This window comes from Heloderma suspectum, chromosome 1 (assembly GCF_057233095.1).
Source record: "Heloderma suspectum isolate Gila_16-S chromosome 1, 16-S_ref, whole genome shotgun sequence".
NCBI classification, from domain to species: domain Eukaryota; kingdom Metazoa; phylum Chordata; class Lepidosauria; order Squamata; family Helodermatidae; genus Heloderma; species Heloderma suspectum.
Window position 1 is genome coordinate 135,171,115 of NC_139458.1, and position 18,540 is coordinate 135,189,654.

The window sequence follows — 18,540 nt, forward strand, 5'->3', positions numbered from 1 at the left end:
ACCTGACCTGACCAGCAATGCTCTGGTGAATATGGCTGTGCTGTGCATATACCTGCAAAGTATAGAACAGGAGAAGGTTGAAAGGTGTGTGCTCCTTTTTATGTTTTTAAGCTATACTCTCTTGATTAAAGGTAGGTTTTTGCTGTATGGTCTCCAGAGATGGGAGTTGCTGAAGGACTGTGGAATGGCATTGTCTGAAATGAGGAAGCAGTTGTTGTTGTTGATTTCTTTGCTGGTAGTTCCCTAAATTCACAGCTCCTTGAAAAAGAAATATTGCTAGTACTTTGCGTTTTGCCCTTGTAACAGAAGTCTTGAACAAGAAGCTGCTGCTCTATTCTGCACTTGATTATCACCTTTACTAAGCTCCCATATTGTGGAGGCATCTGGTCCCCAGGGCACCAGCCCACTGCTGAGGAGCAAGGCATGGATAGATGCTAGACCAACATCCTGCTAGAGGCGGAATGCATAGGACATTTGGCAGCAACTGCATCCCAGAAGAACTGGAAGTGGAATTCAGCATAGATTTTTGGATGGGCACCAAGTTCCATTGGAGACTAATGGCTCTGATTTCAGTGGGGCTGTAAATCTATTCTGGGTTTCAGTCAGAACTCTACAGGAGCTAGCCAAGGTGCTGACACCTAATCCCAAAATAGGTTCAGCACCTTGGAGAGCTCCCTTGGAGTTCTGGCTGGTTCTGACTGAAACCCAGAATGAATATAGGGCCCCACCAAAGTCAGAGTCACCAGCCTCCACTGCCAAGTCCGTCATTGCTCCTTCAGGTGCCAACCTACATGTCCGATTTAATGCGGACGGGGAGCACATCAGAGTAATGTGTGACAGATGACTGTGTTGCCAATCTGCAGCCAACCAGCAGCTTCGCTCTTGAAAAGCCACATTTTCGGAAAGTCCTTTTAGTCTGCATTTTTTACTTAAAGCGGCTCCCAGGCAGTTCCGCTGCAGTTGTGCCTTCTCCCCTCGCATTAAATCCTGGGTGTGCCTCTGTGACATGGCTGTGACCTGGCAGTGACGTGGTGATGGGGTAGGGCTGCCTGTCCCCCGCATTCTCTCTCTTTTTCTCAGTGGCAGCGGGGTGCACAGTCTGCAGACTGTGTTTCCCATTCAGAATACTGCAGTTGTGCATTTTGAGGAGTCAGGATAGCGAAGTTGTTGCTTTCACCAGTCAGAGTAACTAGCCTGCCTTTCGAATTCATAAAAGCGCTACAGCACTGTTCCTAGCCTTCACAATTGTGCAGTAGTAGCTTTTGCGATTCACAGTATGTAGCCTTATTTCAGAGCACAGTAGCAGGAGGGAACCTGAAGAAGCTCGCGGCTGGTTTTGTAAAGCTTCTAACTCTGGCTTGACCCCTGCCCTTGCCTGGTTGGTACCAGCTTTCCAGTCTGCCTTCCCTGACACATAGGAAGCTAAAGTGACTGTAAGAGAGAGAGGGGCTTTCATCTCTTTTCTTGTCTCCTGGTTCTGGAGATGACCCTGTGTATCTCTGGGAGTGTGAAGTAAGCAGTCAGCAGTGGTCTAATTTTATTACGACTGCAAGCTCAATTGTACGAGCCCTTTTCACCAGAGATTATTGTACACTTAATTACTTGGCTATCATTTGCAAAGGAGTAAGGCATATATGACTTGAAGTCTTATTAATAGTCTTCTCAGGCAGAGGGCTTCACACCGTTAGCTGACTGATTTGCTATCAGATTAGCATCTTATCAGCATACCTTTGTTTTCTTTTGTTCTGAAAGGTTTTCATTGGCATAGTTTCAAAAATATGTTTCTTCACCAACCTTTACATTTTACTAAGCAGCGTTGCTGGCATCAGAATAAGCAAGCCAATCTCTGCAAAACCTTGATCAAAGCTGAGCTTCCTCCTCACAAGAATTCAGCACCTTGTGGGTGAAATTAATTAACAGAAGCAAGAAACATTTTGCATGCTTATTAGGACTTAGAAGCAGAGTAGACCAATAGCACAAAATACTTAAATCTTATTTCCAGCTTTTTAATGTTTCATAGATTTAACATAACTTTGAGAATGCATTCTTCTTTGCAGCTGCATCCTGTTAATGGCTTCCAGTTATCTTGTGATCAACCATGATCCAAGCCTCCTTTCTTTTCTGTTCGCAGCTGATAGAGAAAAAAATGTTTATGTGTCCCTAGATACATGACCTTCAACTTCCATCCTATTGAATTTCAGTCTGTTTCTATTAGTCCAGTTCTTCATAAGGTTATCCTGTTCATCTTGCAGAACTTCCTAATGTTATTAGCAGAGTTTCTCACCCTGGCTGCATCCTTACGTTATCACGGATTAATAATCTCTACTTTGTGCATTCAGGTGTTGAAGGACTTGATCATCCAAAGCAAAAGGCAGCATCCTAATACCTCACTTAGGGAGGCTCATATGACTGATCCCTGCATATAACAGTGCAATGGTTAAAATGGCTGCATCATGGGTTGCAAAACAGTGGAACATTGTACGTGTTTATATGTTAGTAGTTTACTGGAGAGTTTTGGGTGAGGTGGAATAGAACTCAGCTGTAATGTATGTGGGAGTGAAACAAATTTATAAAGTTCCAGAGGGGTAGCCATGTTAGTCTGTTACAGCAAAACCAACAAAGAGTCTTGAGGCACCTGAAAGACTAACAGATTTATTCTGGCATAAGGTTTCATGGACAATGATGAAGTATAGTGGAAAAGGATGGAGCAGTGATTTTCTTGTCAATAGTTTAATGAAAGGTTCCTGCAAAAAGGTTCCCCATTGCCCTGTAAAAAGCCCCATGAACCAGGTGTATGAGTGGACACCACATGGAGGGTAAAGACTGGGCAAGCTATTCATTTGCCTTCCCCATTTAAACAAAACTATTTTCTCACAGCCCCAGGGGAAGCAAGCAAGATCAATTGGCAAACAAACTTCTATTAAGTGCACTTGCTGGAAATGTTTATTCGTTGTTCCTGAAAAATACTGAGTTTGCTGAAACTCCAGCCCAGTGTTTAACAACTCATGTTATATTAAATGCTGTATGTGTGTGTTTTGGGGCACCTGCTGTGTGTAGCAGAACCAAGCATGCTACACTCCTTCCTTCCTACAACCCCTTTATTGGCATATGGCAAACCTATTTGGGGAAAGGAGCCAACTCATCTGGTTTCAAGCCAGCACAAAAATAAAGTATCTGTAGAAAGGCCACCAAATGCTTGTTCCAAGCCAGTCTGGAAACACAAGATGATGAAATGAAAGACTTCTACTGTGTGTGCTTACTTTTAAGAAAAGAGCAGCTCTCCATCCATCCTAGTTCCGCTTCCTTAAAGATAATCCTTTTATTATTAGCAATCATGTCTAAAACACTTTTTAGTGTGCAACATACTTTACCATTTATCTAATTTATCCTCGCAACAGCCCCCATGATTTTGGCTAGCAAGAGACACAGTGACTTGGTTACAACTTCCAGAGGGATAGCCATCTTTGTTGATTGCAGCAAAACAACAAAGAGTCCTGACTCCTGTGGCACTTTAAAGTATTTATTATGCCATAAGCTTTTGGGGGCTACAATGCACTTCATCAGGTGCATGAAGTGATGTATTAACGATGGAGTCAAATGGCAATGAAATCCCTTGGCTAGAGAGCTTCATGGCTCTTAATCAAAACTCATACTCCTCCCTCAACACCACACTGTCCTTTGGGGAATGCTACTGAACAAAGCACATCTAAATATCAGCATCCAACTTTCAAAAAAGAAACCATCCTTTCCTATGGAAAAGGATTCTAGATGACCCAAATGTTAAATGGGCAACTATTAAGATCTGAGAGAGAGAAATCCACTATCCACAATATCTACATTGAATTCCTACATGCTAACAGTGAACTCATTCTCAGAGTGTGGAACCTTATGTAGCCAAAACAGCACCAGCCATACACAAGAGGGAGTTATCAGTCAGCTTGGGAAACCTCAAGGTTGGCATAAGCACACACACAAACTTTAGGGGGGGGAAACTCTAAGGAGGGAACCCCAAAACTGCTCAATGGGGACTGAGCATGCTCAGTGGGCATAGAATGCTGACTAACTGTTGGGGGGATGGAAAATTGGGGGAGTGGGAATGGAGTGGAGTATTCTGGAAGAGGGTAAGAGCTTTTCTATACATGGGCTGTTAATCCGCTGTATCCATTTTCAGTTTTGTCGCAGAATTGAGACTGGATCACTACACAAAGGGGATTTCCTTTCCTGGTTTTCCACTACATAACCTATAGGTGGTGCTATGGTATAGCGGAATGGCACAATTACACAAGTGGAAAAACCATTTTCTTCTGCTTTTACCAATAATACTGCATTTTCCCTGCTCTAAAGTAACTCGGTGAAAGTGCTGGTTACACACAGAAGCGAAACTGGAGGGTCACAATGTCATCTAAAGAACCAGTAAACAACTGGGAGTAGGGAATGCTGAGTGCATGATAAACGTGTTGTGTAGAAAAGCCCGATGTCTCTTTGAACAGCAGCACTCCACACTGTGCAAAATTAATGGGAAGAGAACTTCCAGTAAATGACTATGTGGAAATACAATTTATTTTCTTAAGCAGGGGTTAATTTAGGGTATTTCATTAATAGAAGTAGTCACATACACACAAGGCAATTCTAGAAGAGTAGCTGTGGTTAGGCTCTTGCAGCAGGATACATATTTACTTTGAAGTAAGTGCCATTGAATTAAGTGGGACATACTTTTTAGTAAATGTGCACTGAATTGGACTATAAGGCTTCCATTCTATGAACTCTTACTTGGGAGCTAGTCCTGTTGAGATCAGTGGGACTTACTTCTGAATAAATGTACACAGGACTGCGTTATAGGTACAGTCCCACATACAGGGTGTTTAACTTGCATTGACTTCAGCAGGATTTTAACAGAACAGTGTGTAGAATTGCACTCAGACCAGCAGTCCTGTCGGGTTTCATTTTAGTTATGTCCTTCGCTGTGTCCAGTATAAAAAAGGGTAAAGGTGTCCCCAACCAGTCGTGTCCGACTCTAGGGTGTGGTGCTCATCCCCGTTTCTAAGCCGAAGAGCCAGCGCTGTTCGAAGATGCTTCTGTGGTCATGTGGCCAGCGTGACTGAACACCGAGGTGCACGGAACGCTGTTACCTTTCCCGCCGAGGCGGTACCTATTTATCTACTTGCAATTTCTTGCTTTCGAACTGCTAGGTTGGCAGAAGCTGGGACTGAAGACGGGAGCTCACTCCATCACGCAGCACTCAGGTCTCGAACTGCTGACCTGCCAACCTTCCAGTCTGCAGTTCAGCATCTTAACCACTAAGCCACCGCGGACCCCGTGTCCAGTATAGTTTCTTGTAAATACTGCTTCCTGTTCCTGGAACCATAAGACTCAGGATTTCCGCACTAAAATAATTTGTGCAATTGCATCGAAGCACTCACACACGCCAGCATAAATTTGAAGCAGTGTGGTCAGAGAAAAAGAAAAGAATAGGGAGAGGATTTTGAGATGGGATAATGAAGTAGCCATGTTCCAGGCACACAGTGAATGCATGATACTGTCAAAAGAAATTAGCATAATATCTGTGCTGAGTAAGTGTGTATGGTAATGCGATACAAATGCTGTGTGTGTGTTTTAAGGAAAGGATCCAGCAATGAATGAGGATAAGTGGGAAAATTGCCATAGGAAGAGATAAGAGACTTCTGTTGAGAGTAATTGCAGAAAGATCTGTATCTCTTTAACCTAATACAACATTTCATACGAAAACCATGTACAAAATATAGAGTACTAAAAAGTAAGTGATTACAGGATGTGGTGCTGACTGTGTGCCACCTTCTCATGTGACAGTAATATTAATAATTACTATTTACATAGTGTTTTCCAGAAGTGCTCAAATCACTTCACACACATAGTCTCAATAGGCTTTGTATCAACCCTGTCAAATAGCCAGTATTGTTATCAGGCTCACAGAATAGGGGAAGAGATGAGGTTGACAAATGGTGGCTTAAGGCCACCAGGTGTGTTTTTCATGGATAAGCTGAAATCTGAAACAAGGATATTTGAAATTTGAACCAAGGCTTCTAAGGTTAGCGATAAAGTACAACCCTAAGTATATGCAAGCAGATGGAATTAATGCCCACTGAAATAAATAGGGTGTTTTCCAAGTAAAGGTTACAGAATGAGATTGAAACGAAAGTACCAAGGAAATATGGGTTTTCACTCCTCAAGGTCTCCCTCTCTGCTCTGGCTGTTCTCATACATTATATTCTTATCTCACACACCCTTGCATTGGATATAGCTTGTGGGCTGGGTTTCCTTTTGTTTTCTGATGGTTTGGTTTTTTCCCCTCTTCAAATGCAAATGTTAAACCAGCAATAAAAGACAGAGGATGAAATAAGCTTGTGCCTGTGTTTACTTGCTTTAGGAATTATACAGAGACCTGTTCTTCCAACACGCGCCAGAATTCATTCACCCGCAACAAAGAGCAAAAATCCAATCCTGGTCTTAGCTGAGATTCCGTTAGCCAAGAAAACCTGCTGTGATCTTGAACTGTGGGAGATGATTGTTGTTGTTCAGTCTAAGTTGTGTCCGACTCTTCGTGACCCCATGGACCACAGCATGCCAGGCCTTCCTGTCCTGCGCTCTCTCCCGGAGCGTGCTCAAGTTCATATTCATTGCATCGGTGATGCTATCTAGCCATCTCATCCTCTGCCATCCCCTTCTCCTTTTGCCTTCAATCTTATCCAGCATCAGGGTCTTTTCCAGTGACTTTGCTCTTCGCATTAGGTGGCCAAAATATTTGAGCTTCAGCTTCAATATCTGTCCTTCCAATGAGCAGTCAGGGTTGATGCTTTCTCTTAATTTACTAGAAAAATAAAACAAGAACAAACCCTGAACTGGAGCTGTGCGTGCACTGGAGCAGACTGTCAGCTCAAAGAGGGCTGGAGCTTGGAGTGGACTCAGCCACCCAAACAATATTGGAGGAGGCATAGAACTGAACATCTACGCTCACAGGAGTAGAGCCTAGTAGTAGTAGCCTGTATCGTGAAAGGAAAATGCAAAAAGACCGGCGCGTGGCTTCGGACCAAGCTTTTTGTAGGAAAAGAAAATGAAACTTGATCACAGCTATCTTTGGAGGCCGGTCACTGACCAAAAACAGAAGTGGATTTTCGAGTCTATAATGTCTCTTCTAGGCTGGATGGGATCCAGTTTTGTATCAACTCCAGAAGTGGACTTTCAGGGGGTATTGCAGGAAAAGGATCGTATCTGAATTCTCTACCCACTTCGCTGGCGTCTCGTCCGGGCACATTTCCTAGCTCAGGCTAGGCAGTCACTTTGGCATCCGAGTGGGCCTTTTTGAGGCGTGTTTGCACACACACGATACCGGCTTTCGGGCAGGTTTAGCATACGGATTGACAGGAGGAAAAGCCCACAGACCCAGCTCCTGCCAGTGTGAGCCTACCAAGCGCCCAGGGAAGCAATCTGACTTCGTGATCGCGTGCCACCGGCTTAGCGGGGAGTAAAACTGCCTGCATCTCTGGAGGAGGCGCGCGCAGGGAGCGGCGGCCTCCGCCTCGCGCGCGCCGCTGTGGCCGCCGCCGCCGCCGCTCTGGGCTGCGTCTTTCCATCCGTCTGCCTTGCAATTTCCTCTCCCACCAGCAGCGAGCAGCAAGCGGACGCGTTGCGAGAGAAGGCGAGAGCGAGACGCGCGCGCAGTCAGCCACACAGGTTCGCAGCGCGCGCACACGCGCGCACACACACACACAGAGGGGAGGGGAAGGGCTCCAGAGGCTTGGCATGTTCCTGTGTGGACGGCAATCAGTCCGCGAGCCCAGGAGCCGGAGGGCGAGCCCCTGCCACTAGGCGCCTCATTCATTCATTCCGCCTCCCTCCTCATGCCGGCTCCCGCTCTTTCGCAGCCCGCCGCCTGGGACTCCAACCTGTTTGTGGAGGTCACTCTTGGGCCGCCAGCAGCCTGTGGCTTCTTCTTTTCCCCTTCGCCGCCTCCTCGCAGCGTCTGATGCTCCTGCCACCGGGGAGACGAGCCGGACACTGACCGAGAAGCACCCCCAGCACGCTCTGGGACGTACACGCCGCCATCCCTCCCCGCCCCATTCCACACCCACACCGGAGGGATTTACTTTATCGGGAGGAGCCCGGGAGGAAAATGTACCTCGACCCGGAGGCGGCCAAAGGTAAGCGTTGCGCCCACCCCACCCCCGCCGCTGCACGCCCGTCGGGGCAGGGACCGAGCCTTTTTCTGCAGCGCCGAGCGCTTCCTCTGGGCTGCGAGTGGGTAGAACCACCGCCTTTGTGTGTGGATGCGCGCCTGCGTGTGTGTGTGAGAGCGAGCGAGCGGTGGAGACCGTGGCGCTGCTCGGCTTACCTGGAGGAGGAGGAGGAGGAAGGCGAAGAATGCCCGCGGCTGATTGGGCAGGGAAACCGGAGCGTGGGGGGGAGGGTCGGCACTTCGCGAGGAGGCAGAAAGGGGTCGGGAACGTGTTGGGAGCTGTGGCTGCGAAGAATAGAGGGCGGTGGCGGGAAGCGAATCCCGGGGCGACGCTGTCTCTCGTTGGAGGCAGCGGCCGCACGCCGAGGGAGGCTGCGTGGGTCGGCGGGGCTGGGTCGCGAGAGAGAGGGGGGGCTCCCGGGACGCAGGGCTTCGGGGTACAGCCTTGGTGGGAACTTCTGGGGAGAACGCCGCGGCCGCCTTCTGGCACCTGCTGCCAGCCCCATCCATGGCCGGCGCCGCCTCCGGGGACTGGTAGCGGCTGAGGAGAGCGGGGTTCGAGGTGGGACTGTCGGCGCTGGAGTTTGGCGCGCGGGGAGGGAAACCAGGCCACGAAGGCGCACCTCGCTTTCCATGCGCCCCGCTCCCTTGTTCTCACGCTTTCCACCTTCCGCCTCTGTTCCCTTCTTTCGGCCTTCCCCGCACTTTACGGAGTTTCCCAGTCGCCTGTAGTTCGGGCAAAAAGTCACACTGCGACTGCCGCTTCTCTTCTTCGAAATGAGTCAGTAGCCGCTGCCCCTCGGAGCCATCGCGACGGAGGAGGCACCTGCTGTTCCTGGAAGGAAGCAGCTCAGCCTGACCAGAATCGAATCCTACCCGCTTCCCAGCGCCTTGGCCGAGAGTGGGGTGGGTTGGGGTGGGGTGGTGGGCACGGGGCGGGAATGAGGGAACAGCCTCGCCTGGCCTCCCTTCTGGCGGACAGACTCAGGCTCCTGCTTGATCGCAGCGCCTTTCTTCCAGCAACACATTTGCCGTCCTCCGTGAGCTCTTGCTTTTTCTGGAGGGAATGTGGCCAGGGTTGTTTTGTTGATCTAATGCTGTAAACAGGCAGCTTTCATGAGCATAATGTACATAAATGCATGCATATTCATCACATTTTTATTCTGGAATAATTACCAAATCAACCTCTAGTCCTGTATTCACCATAGTTGATTAAAATCCCCCACACACGTGTGGTATAGAGACTAAGGAAAGCCTATGCTATTTTTGCTGCCTTGGGTGTATAAAAAGGAGCTGTTAAAGTGCATGGGAGAGGGAATGTTTCACCCTTAAGTGACTGCCTTAAAGATGTGGCATTGCCTTCAGAATCCTGCTGCTAAAACACATAACTTAAGATGCAGGAGACTATGTCAAATCAGGAATGGTTCTTTTCTCCTCTTCCTAAGCCTGTATGTTCCTCTTAATACACTGGTCTGATTTGTAAAAGTGTCAGGGTACCACTCGAGTTGTTGAAATCTATGGTCTATGTGAGCAAGCAAGAAACATAACTTCATGGGAATGTGAATGCAGCCTTTAGAAATGAGGTTTAATGGTAGGCAAGCTGGTGCCCTCCAGATGTTTTGGACTACAACTCCCATAATCCATGACCCTGGGTTAGATTAGGATTAGGGGACCCAAGTTCAAGCCCCTCCTTAGCCATGAAGGTCTCTAGATGACATTAGGCCAGTCCCTGTTTCTCAAATCTAACATACCTCACAGGGTTGTTGTAATGATTAAATGGGGTGGGGCATTCTTTGGAGGAAAGATGGATATAAATGTACTAAAACATTGATAGTTATTAGCCATAATAGCTTGATGGAGCCTCCATGTGCAGAGGCAGTGCACCTTCTGAATTGCCTAGGACAATAAAGAGGGAAGTTGGCTTCATGCCCTACTTGTAAGCTTCTTAGAGGCACCTGACTGGCCAGATGGACCTTCAGTCTATTCCAACAAAACTCTCTTCTTTGCATTCAGCAGTCAGCCTTAGCAAAGTCCTGTGGTGAGCGTTACTACTCCAAACTAATTATACTGTATTTGGAGTGTTTTCTCTTAGCATTTTGAAGCTTGCAGTCTTTCATTTTTGTTCAAGTGCAGGTAGAAAGAACTAGCCGGCATCCTTCCTTTATTAATAGCTGGTTGTTATGTATATAATTCTCCATTCAGAACTGCTGTACTTTTCTTCCCCATCTCAACTCAGCTTTTGTAGGCCCCGAAATCCATTTTTCTGTGGAAAATAGGGAGGTAAAAAAACTGTGCATACTGTTCCAAGCAGAAGAGTCCGCTAAATTAAATAGCATTGTAGTGTTTTTTTTTCACATTCTCCATGTTATCCTCACTACTTTTTTTCCATGGCTGCACCACACAAAGCAAAGAAGCTGCCCACTGCTTTCCCAAGTTTTTCTGAGCTACTCTCATTACTGCAGATCATAGCACTTTAATTCTTGCTGAGTGGGTACTTCATTATCAAACCAACTCTACTATGGAGGTCTCTTGCTCTGGAAACTGAGACCCAGTGAAGGGTGTGTGCTCCTGGCAAGGACCCATTCCAGCACTATGGCTGGCTGTGATCTTTTCATCCCACCTGTTTCTTTCTTTTTTTTAACCCCCATTATGCCTACCAAATACATTAATTTGAATTGTCCCTTTCCACTCCATTCGCATTTTCATTCTTTTTTGACCACTCAGCTGCATTAACAAGAGTATGCCCAAGTTATCCTTATCCCCCCCTTTCCAATTCTTATCGGGGTCCCCAACCTTTTTGGACCCATTGGCACGTTTGGGTATTCAAGGAACTGCTGTGGGCACCACCACAAAATGACTCACGGGGGGCTGTGGCTAGTCACATAATGGTTGCCATGGGGGCCTGGCTAGTCAAAAGTGAGCTAATTATTTTTTTTAAAAAGCATTTTTGAAGGGGGCAGGGAGTGGAAAGTTTTGTGGGTGCTGTTGGAGGTCCTGCAGGTACTGTGTTGGGGACCCCTAGTTTTAAATTGCTGTACAACCTTCATGTTTTTTTAGCAAGTAAGGTGGCATATAAATGTTAATAATAATAAATTATCACTAAGGAATAATACACATTGTTCCATTGCACTAACAAGCTCTGTACACATCTCTCAGTATGGATGGTTCCATCTTTCTTCATTAATGACCTTAATCAAATGATTGGGCAGCTATTACTTATTAAGAGCTATACTGTCAGGCTCATGACTAGGCTGGACATGGAGGCCCTATAGTTTAGGACCTATACCAAACTATTATTATGAGACAAAGAAATTGCCACATCGGGTCAAGCCCATAATGGAGTTCTCATCCTCAACATTTGGATGTCAACAAGCATATTGCTTCTGAAAGTTGAGGTGGCTTCCACATCCTACCTACCATACACTTATCTGAATTGTATAGGGTTTTTAAAAATCTTTATGTTGGCAGTATCCACAACTTCCCCACATCTCACTAATCCAAAAAGTGGATACATATGCATGCAGCTTCCACTACAATTTGATGTCCTTTCAGAATCTTACGCAATTAAAAAAATCTTTTTATTTGCAACATAACAATAACAACAGAAGCAAAAGGAGGGGGGATTCATTTCATAACACATTTCAATACACAGTAAACATTAACATCTCCTCCCTTGATATTGCCGGGGGCGGGGGACACACACAAAACACACATAACAGACATACACAATGAGGGCAGGGGAAGGATTTAACACTTCCATTTGAAATATATACATTAATAACCAGTCCATATATCTAAATAAGCATCCATATGACTTTGAGGGTTGTGGGAGATATGCCTGAATGTAGCAATCTTCTGCAATAACAAAATATTCTGCACCTCATATTGGCCAAGCTGCCATAACCTAAAGTATTGCAATTAAGAATTCTAAAGGAGCTCTATGAAAGCAAAGAGATCTACAGACACGTTTCAGGCCAGGGTATTCCCCAAAGAGAACTGTACTATAGAGAGACCAAGCTCTGTAGCTTACTTAGCATAATGCTTAATTCAGAGCATCTTCTCTCTTAGTATGTTTATTCTATGCCTATGTTGTACAAATGTTCTTAATCTGATCATTCGTTTTTAGAGCTTTGTGCCGTCCCCTGAGAGTGGCTGATTGCTAAGTCTCAGAGCTCACACTGTGGAGAACAGCACCTTAGTCCTAAGCACGTTTAGTCACAGATAATCCAATTTATTTGAGTAGAACTTCCTTCCAAGAAGGTGTGCTTACAGCCACAGTTTGTGTCACATTAGCACAGTGAGAACATGCGGAGGAAACTAGTAGGAGAATGGAGGAGCAGACAGTCTATCTACCCCCACCACCAATTCAAAGCATGGTGCTGTGATACTTATTGCACATCACTCCTTGAGAGCCTGGAATTCTGTCAGAAGTGAGTGGAAATTAAGATTAAACCATCTCCAGTGCACATTACACAGTTGATCCAAATAAAAGAAATCATCTGGAACATCCTGTCAGTATAACTGCTAAATAGGACAGGATTTATCTTTAGGATATTGGATGACCTGTCCTATGCAGTGAGAGAACCAAGTGGTGGTATGTGGGGAAAATATGATGTAACTGGCATATACAGAAGAGCAGGAAAAGCATTTGCCTAGAATATGGTGAGTGTGACATGTACATGATACCAGATTCAGCAGAATTCCTTATTATATGCTACTTTTGAGTTCTAAAGAGCAAGAAGAATGTGAACCTTTAGCCTAACTCAGGGATGCTGAACCTCTTTCAGCCTGAGGGCTGAATTCAATTTCGGAGAATCTCTTAGGGGCCACACTCCAGTGATAAGCAGGGTCAAAGGTAAAAGGGGACGGGGCCCATATTACCAGAAATACCAGCATATTTTAGCTTAAAGCTCTTATTGTCAGTAAGTAAGCCTTAGAAGAGGCATTTCAACCTTTTAGAATGGGGGGGAAATTATGCAAAAGCCAGAACCCACCAAATGATTGACAGTTGGGGGAAAGGGGCATGGCCATCTGGGGGAAGCCGAAAGGGGTGGATTGGGATCCCAGGCAGGCCAGATTTGGCCCAAAGGCCTGAGGTTCATCACCCCTGGTCTAACTCAAAGGCTCTGGGTTTTTTCCACACCAGAAGAACCCTCTTTCTCCAAATCTTCCTTTTCTTATTAGACCTGCTCTGACATACCAGATGGGTATCCTCTGCCATTTAGTGATATATGGTCATTGCATCCTCACATTTGAACAACCTCTCTGCAAATTCTTAACCTGGTCAGTGAAAATGTTAGGTCCTCTCAGGCACACAGTCTCTGCAGCCATTGCTGAAGTGAATGGAGTCACTTCCATCTCCCAGAAACTGTTGTTCCAGGCTGTTTTCAGAACCTGGAAGATGGTTAGTGTTAATATTATTAATTTAGCTACACTCCTGTGCTCAGTTAGGAATGCTGAAGTTCAGTATACAGCTAGGTGCAGCACAAAGTGAGGACAGGCACAGAGGGGAGAGGACTTGATGGAAGCACTAGCAACAAGTAGGATTAACTGAGTTGCAGACAGTAGACAAGTGGATCTAAGGTGGTTCAGAAAAGGACTTGTGGAAGGCACGGGTTTAGGAAGGATTTTAGAGGCGGCAGAGGAGTTTGACACAAAATAGAAAAAAGGAGAAGCAGAGGAAAATCTACTGAAAAAAAGCATATAGTGGGAAAAGAGAGCAGAGAGCAGATTTAGCATACATAGAGAACAAAAAGGGAAATAAGTGGGCTGGGAAAATACTTGGGATATAGTGGTTTAAAGTCTTAGATGTGGAATATAGGAGCTTGAAGCAGGAGTGTGACCTCCCTCATTTAGTTCACATCCCTCTTTTTTACATTCTGAGAGAGAGAGATACTTTTTGAAGAATAAATTTAAATAGAAAAAAAGAAGATGGTAGTAGCATGATTGAAACCTCTTCAACAAGGCCTTTGCTTCAGATGGTGTCATTTTGGTGCCTGTGTGGTTTATAAACTGATTAGGGCCTGTTGGCTAAAAGCCGCTTTACTGTGGGATGTATCATTATAATTAAGGAGAGAAACAATGTAGAACACAGATACCCAACAGCTTAATGCAAGGTAGAGACTAGGGTGTAAATAAAACTTTTAGGTGTGCTTTGTAATTGAATTAAGGTGACCCCCTCCCCTTGAGCTGCTTTTCAGATGCACAAGATACCTAGGAAAGTAGTGAATGAGACATCTGGATGTTGAGCACAGGTTGCATTAGGCAAACCACTGAATGCTTTCTGAAATGGCTTGAAGGGCGTGCCAGATGGTAAAGTGGGCTGGAGACAACAGGTTTAGATAATTGGTTTGCCTTTACCACAGTACTATGCAGGCTCCAAAAAAGGAATTAGCTGTTCACAAGGTTACTCTATATTATGGATTAACTAGTCCAGAATAAACATTTCCTCCTTGCAATTAAAAATACTGGTCTAAAAAAGCAGTAATTAGAAAGGCTTGGAACAAAACACTCTTAGGATGAACACAAATGATCAGCTTTCAAATAGCAACTTACTGTGCTGTGTGTGTAACCACTCCATTTCTGAATCCTTTGCATTGCCTTGCAAAGAAGTGAGGAAATCACTCCCTTGTTTCCCCAGGTTCTTTATCAGGTGCCAAAGCCTAGTGAAGCGCTTCTCTGAGTGGGTTGATACTGATCAGTTAGTTATAGGAACAATGTGGTAAGTTATCAAACAGTTTTCTGTATTCATACCTCAGGGCCAGCCCAAGTTGTTTTGCTGGACAAGTTGCTCCCCGCACACACACACATACAGAAGCCAACATGGATTGGTAGCTGAATCTTACTTCAGTCTTGGCCACAAGACAGCATCCTCCACTGCACCTGAGGGCAGCAAGCGAGTTTAGAGGGTGTTGGACAGGCTGTGTGACACACACAGCTCTGTCCTCCAACAGGGGGACTAGCTAGAGGGGCTGAGGAGCACTGCTCCCCCCCCCGTGTCTGCCACCTGAGGCAGTTGCCTCACTCCGCCTAATGGTAGGGCTCGCGTTGTCATCCTTAAACTGTTGAGTGTATGGCTAACACGATGTTAAAAAGCAGATCTTCGGGGGTTTTGAAGGTGCAGGGACTGTGTGTGTGTGTGTGTGTAGCTCGAATAAGGAGTGGGCTCTCCCACACTGCCACACAGACTGCTCACCTCTTTGAAGAGGGATGGGTCTGTGTCAGCCACTTCACGTGGGGTCAGCTAGGCATATGAGGCTGCTTGTTGCTGTGCTAGCTCCAGGAAATGATGAAGGAAACAAAAAAGGTGGTTGCAGGCATATGGGTGTTTGAGATCCCTGCCCCAAGCCCTCTATAACGCGGAGAGACTCCCGCTCCTCTCCCCCCCCCTCTCCTATCCCGCTCTTTTTGCCTTCATTTATGGTGAGCTTCTTTTAGCCCGCAGAGCACCGCGTGTTCTTCGGACTAGACCCCCCTCTTACTATTCCTTGCCAAGGCCACCGCTCCTGTCCCTTCAAGAAAAGGACTGGTGGACTACGGGAGCGGAGGAATTTGCCTCCTTCCCATGTGGCAAAGCCCCATGTGCCCCCACAGCCTTTCGCGGGCGGGTCCTTGCGAGCCTCCGGGCTCTGCTCTTTTCTTGCAGCCCGCCCATCGCGACCTCAAGAGTTGTCTGAGAAGACCTCGCTGGGCTGCCGAAGTGACGGCCCCTCGGGAGATGAGCAAGAAATAGCCACGCGCCGCGAGGATGTGAGTCTCAGCCACTGTCCCTCCCGCCCCGCACGTGTGGGGAGGGAAAGGTCCGAGCTTCAGAAGCGCGAGTGTCGGGGGATGTCAGGGCAGGAGAGTGGGAAGGGCGGTGACGCCGGAAGGCTGCGAGCTAGGCTAGTTAAAAATAAGGCGAAACCACATCACGAGGGTTGCAGCCGGCGGCCTCTGCACCCACGGAGCAGGGCTGGCTCCAAACTTACGTGCAGGGGAGGGGGGGAGGAAGGGAGGCAGCGGCAGACAAAGACGGACGGGTGGGCTAGCTGTGGGCCCTTCGGAAATGGTGCGCAGCTCTCCAGAGGAGACGCATTGCCATGCCTGCGCTGCTGCCCGTCACCACACGTTCCCCACGGGCGGCGCGTTAGGCGCTTCTCCGCGCTTGGCCAAAACGAGCCAGCGGGGCGGAGCCGGCGCTGCAGGCAGGCGCGCCCTGAGCCCGCCCCTTTCCGCCAGCTTGCGCGGCACGCCCTCCGCCGCTCCCCGCGGGCTACCGCCAGCGTGCTCTCGGGCGGCAGAGGCGCTTAGCCTTTCCTCTTGGGCGGCCGCGGCCGCTCCAACTCGGGCCACGAGTGACCCTGGCGCCAGAAGCCCTCGCGCGCGCGCGCTCTCTCTTTCCCTCTCTCGTCCCCGCCGCTTCTCATCTAATTCCGGATCTCTTTCATGCTCTTCTCTAGGGGTGGCGATGGCGCACCTTGGCCCCTTTTTTAGCGTCGCCCCCTTGCTAGCGCCTTTCTAATTTCTGCTAAACTCATTGATTGCTCCATCGGATTGGTCTCCGGCAGGTTACTGCGTTCGCTCCGTGTTGAGTAACCTCCTCCCCCTTTAGTCCAGTTCTCTGCCATCTCTGAGCAATGGACCACTCTAACTACTTCGCGCCAGAGACGATGTCCGTATGTTAGCAACCCTTTTGCCTGGGGCTGAGCAGAGGGCCGAGGCCTCTCGCCCGTCCCCGGATATTCCTGGGTGAGAGCCGGGGAGGGTAAAACTGTTGCATCACGGAAGAGACTGCCGCCTTTTCCTTCTCGTCCCTCATCTAGATCCCGCCCACTCGCTGTAAAATTCCTCTGATGCTGTCAGGTGCTAACTGTCTCCCGGAATAGATTTCATGTCGTGTTTCCCTGTCCCGCCGCCCCCTCCCCAGCCGAGCCGCAGGTGAGGGCAGGCAGCTAAAATTAAACCCGATTTTGGCTAGGAAGGAACAGCATCCTCTTGCTAGATGGAGCCTTCGATCTGCTGGAGGGATGGGGGAACTGGGAATCGGAAGATGGCTCCCTCCCCCGTCTATATGGGGAAGGGGGGGGAAGCCGAGGAAGGAGCTGGAAGCTGTAGTTCCATGGTCTTATCCTGCCCAGCCCTTAACCTGCCAGCCAGAGAGACAAAGCAACAGGGAAATGAAGACAGTTGCAGATAATATCATTGCTGCCACCCCTCGAGGCCCTAAGAGGGGTTGGCAACAATAGCTATGATTAATTTAATAGGCGAGGGGTTTTCATAACAGCAGATAGCAAGGCTGCCATTAAGGGACTGTGTGCAAAAAGCAGAGACCTAGCAAAAGTGGAGAAAGTCTGCTAGACTGGACACCTAGAAAGTCAGTGGCCAGCTTTGTGGGGAGGACTACTTCTTTTTCAAAGCAGGAGTTGTGAAGTGCCCTGATATTTCCCCCGCTGTAAGGATTGGTTGGCCATTGTAGGAAACAAGGTACTTCATCTGTTTCCCAGTGCTTGAATTATAGAGGAAGAGAAGAGGTGGGGGCTTTTAATAAAATCAGCAAGCCCATTCCCGGACTGCCAACCCAATTTGAGCCAAATCGTGACCCCATAGTCTTCTAAAAGCAGTTGCTAAAGGGGCTGATACAAAAGGTAAGCAGAGTAGGACTCCTCCTCTCTGCCTCCTAACTTGAGCACTGGAGATTCCCAAGTGGCTTGCTCATTGGCAAATGTGTATAAAACACAGTATTTCCAATTAATCTCAAATGTCCAGCACTTCAGGATCACCAGAGAATCCACACCACCTCTACCACAAATTGCAGGGTATGTTCTTTAAATATGCAGTACATACACAACAAAGTGGCCATCAGGGGGTGAATAATTGGTGACATTAAAACCTGGGTGTCCAGGTTTTCCCTGCTGTGGTTGGAAGAGCAGTATGTGGGAGCGGGGGGGTGGGGGATTTTGAGCAAATTGGCTGGAGAGTAAGGAGTTAAGCAGATGCTTCTCCCAGTGTTCCTCCTCTCATACTTGCATCCTTTCCAAATTGACCTATGACCTCTGTCTATAAATGCTTACTATTGGTGAATAAATATATATAGGGTATTAAGCAAGAATGGAATAGGGAACTGGATTGTCCCATTTTGCCTAATCAATGGATCGCTGTCTTGGCATCTGTATCTGATAAGTTTGTGGATCTCAGGATCCATCTTATTTAGCAAAAACCTTTTTCATGTCTATTGGATGCCACATCTCTTTAATAAGCGTTTGTATAAGTTGGCTAATTGTTGGAGGTGTAACGTAGCTAATGCTTCTTTTAAACATATGTTTTTGGCAATGCACAGTATTTGCCCCTTT

General features: G+C 47.2%; 1 protein-coding gene and 1 long non-coding RNA gene across 2 annotated transcripts in view; one reads left to right on the top strand and one right to left on the bottom strand.

Annotated features, from left to right (window-relative positions):
- The first annotated feature begins 6,786 nt into the window (after window positions 1–6,786).
- Window positions 6,787–18,540, top strand: part of SYT7 (synaptotagmin 7) — a 283,673-nt gene continuing 271,919 nt past the window's right edge. Inside the window, exon 1 of the mRNA XM_084858651.1 lies at window positions 6,787–8,174. Coding sequence (XP_084714777.1) covers window positions 8,147–8,174 — 28 coding nt within the window. The 5' untranslated portion in view covers window positions 6,787–8,146. The remainder of the gene's footprint in view (window positions 8,175–18,540) is intronic.
- Window positions 9,337–16,336, bottom strand: LOC146357940 (uncharacterized). Its single transcript, XR_014792364.1, has 3 exons — window positions 16,180–16,336; window positions 14,963–15,091; window positions 9,337–10,472 (listed from the first exon to the last, which is right to left on the bottom strand). It is a non-coding gene; the product is annotated as an uncharacterized LOC146357940 (long non-coding RNA).